General features: G+C 41.4%; 1 protein-coding gene across 1 annotated transcript in view; it reads left to right on the top strand.

Annotated features, from left to right (window-relative positions):
• The window catches only part of tmcc1a (transmembrane and coiled-coil domain family 1a), a 9,338-nt gene extending 8,031 nt beyond the window's left edge, over positions 1–1,307 (top strand). The window contains exon 4 of the mRNA XM_016454146.1: positions 868–1,307. Coding sequence (XP_016309632.1) covers positions 868–1,182 — 315 coding nt within the window. The 3' untranslated portion in view covers positions 1,183–1,307. The remainder of the gene's footprint in view (positions 1–867) is intronic.
• Positions 1,308–2,927: the final 1,620 nt, after the last annotated feature.

The following is a 2,927-nucleotide window of genomic DNA, read 5'->3' as shown; positions in this document are numbered from 1 at the left end:
AGGATGAGTTTGTTTCTTCATCAGATTTGTAGAAATGTAGCATTGCATCAGTGTCTCACTGCAAGTGAATGGGTGCCGTCAGAATGAGAGTCCAAACAGCTGATAAAAACATCACAATAATCCACAAGTAATCCACAGCACTCCAGTTCTCCCACCATTCTCACTTAAATATGAGTCCATAATCCATAATAACACTTCCTCCAGTGAAAAAGTGTTCTGGTCTGAATCAGGAGAGGAGTCTGCACAGATCAAGCAGCGTTTACAAGCCAAAACAGCTCTGAACAAATATGTGAGAGACAACAGGAGATCACTGGAGGAAGAGTTATTATGGATTATGGACTTGTATTTTAGTTAAAAGCGTCTTAATGCTAGATTTGTTTCAGCTTTTGTCTTCTCCAGATGTTAACTGATGGACTGGAGTGCTGTGGATTACTTGTGGATTATTGTGATGTTTTTATCAGCTGTTTGGACTCTCATTCTGACGGCACCCATTCACTGCAGAGCATCCATTGCTGAGACACTGATGCAATGCTACATTTCTCCAAATCTGATCAAGAAAAAAAATCATCCTAACCTGGGATGGCCTGAGGATGTGCACATTTTCAGCACTTCTTCATTTTTTTGGGTGAACTATTCCTTTGTTCTTGTGTCAGCAAGTCCAAAGCTTATTCAGTTTTTCTCCAAAATTAATAAATGTTATTATCATCACACACAATGACAGAGTTGAAGGTAAACAAAATGGCATATTAGAGTAATGCTACACTAGTAATTATTATGCCAGGCTATTTTAGTGCAGGAGTCGAGCAGTCTGTGTGTGTGTTAGTGTGAGACTGACCTGCGGTGTGTGTGTGTGTGTGTGTGTGTCAGGAGGCTCTGGAAGCGTGTCAGACGCGCGTCTCTAAGATGGAGCTGCAGCAGCAGCAGCAGCAGGTGGTTCAGCTGGAGGGCCTGGAGAACGCCACGGCTCGCACACTCATGGGCAAACTCATCAACGTGCTGCTGGCTCTCATGGCCGTGCTGCTGGTCTTCGTCTCCACCGTTGCCAACTGTGTGGTCCCGCTGATAAAGACACGCAGCCGCTCCGTCTCCTCACTGCTGGTCTTCCTCCTGTTTGCTGTGCTCTGGAGGAACTGGGACGCTTTCTCAGGACACACCTCTCGCCTCCTGCACGTGCCCCGATGAGCCACGGGACAACTGCTGCTTTCAGACCATTTTGCACAGTGTTTCGAATGCCTTGGGTGCATTGCTCTTCAATGAGGTTAATATTAATACAATTTGTACAGCAGCTAAAATAAGTATTGAACACATCACCATTTTTCTCAGTAACTATATTTCTAAAGGTGCTGTTGACATGAATTTTTCACCACATGTGGGTAACAACCCAACTAATCCATACATACAAAGAAAGCAAAACAAATAAGTTCAGAAATTAAGTTCTGTGTAATAAAGTAGAATGACACAGGGAAAAAAGTATTGAACACATAAAGAAAGGGAGGTGTAAAAAGGCATGGAAAGCCAAGACACCAGCAGAAATCTATCAGTAATTAGAAAGAAATCCTGCCCCTTGTCAGTGGAAATGAATATTATACAGTCCCAACACCTACAGTACCAGGATGATGAAGATGAAACAAGGCTGGACAATGATGCCAAACACAGCCAAGGAAACTCTCAATTGGTTTCAGAGAAAGAAAGTAAAGCTGCTAGAATGACCAGCCAATCACCTGACTTGAATCCAATAGAAAATAAGAACTAAAGGTCAGAGTTCATAGAAGAGGCCCACAGAACCTTCAAGATTTGAAGACTGTTTGTGTGGAAGAATGGGTCAAAATCACACCTGAGCAATGCATGTGACTAGTTTCTCCAGACAGCTGTCATTGCCTACAAAGGCTTTTGTACAAAGTAATAAATGCATTTCAGTGGTACAATACTTTTTCCCTGTGACATTCCATTTTATTACACAGAACTTAATGTCTGAACTTATTTGTATTGTTTTCTTTGTATGTATGGATTAGTTGGGTTGTTACCGACATCTGGTGAAAATTTCTTGTCAACAGCACCTTTAGAAATATAGTTACTGAGAAAAATGGTGACGTGTTCAATGCTTATTTTACCCGCTGTATTTCTAACAGGGTGTATTTTAGTTGAATGTAGCATTCTGCATTAGCTCACACAAAAATGAAAATGCTGTCATTTCCTCAGTGTTGTGAGTAAACGCTCGTATGCTGGTGTTTCTTCTGTTGAACACAAAGGGAGAAATTTCCAGCTCATTTCATGCAGCTCTTTGTGTGCAATAATAGTGACTCAAAATGATGACGAACATTTGAATGAACAGAAACTGTGAACTGTTAGCGCATGGAAAAGAGCTGTTCTGTAACTTCTCCTTCTGTGTTCAGTGAAAGAACAGCATGGAACATGTAATAGATCATGAGGGTGAGTGACGTGAATGTTTAGGGTTTTACGTCTGAAGGAGAACTCGAGTCTCCTGCGTGGAACGGAGCGATGGACACAGCAGAGATCATCCTTCCTCTGCTTTCGTTACTCATGTTTTCAAGAAGTCAAAGGATGTTGGCTGTTTACTAGCATTGAGGTAAAACACTGTTTTAGTATTAATTTATTGAATATTGCACCGCCTTACTGGACCTGTGACAGACAGCAGAGAAAGACAATGACAGTAGTAGCTGTTACTGCTTATTCATAATGTCTATAATATAAAAATACAGTATTTCTGATGCTGTTTGATATTATGATGGAGAGGGGTTTTTGATGATCTGTAGGTTAGTTTGTCTACTGTAGTGGTGGATCGGGACTGTGTATATTTGATCATGAGCTCGACTCAAGCTGACCAAATCTACTCACCCCTCGACTCGTGTCGTTCAGATTCTTATCACTCGTCTAACTGTACAGTAATGTTTAATAGTTCTCAGTCG

This window comes from Sinocyclocheilus anshuiensis, unplaced genomic scaffold (assembly GCF_001515605.1).
Source record: "Sinocyclocheilus anshuiensis isolate Anshui unplaced genomic scaffold, SAMN03320099.WGS_v1.1 scaffold105, whole genome shotgun sequence".
Lineage (NCBI taxonomy): Eukaryota > Metazoa > Chordata > Actinopteri > Cypriniformes > Cyprinidae > Sinocyclocheilus > Sinocyclocheilus anshuiensis.
Note: the sequence above shows the minus strand (reverse complement) of the source record. Positions and strands in the feature narration are given on the sequence as shown.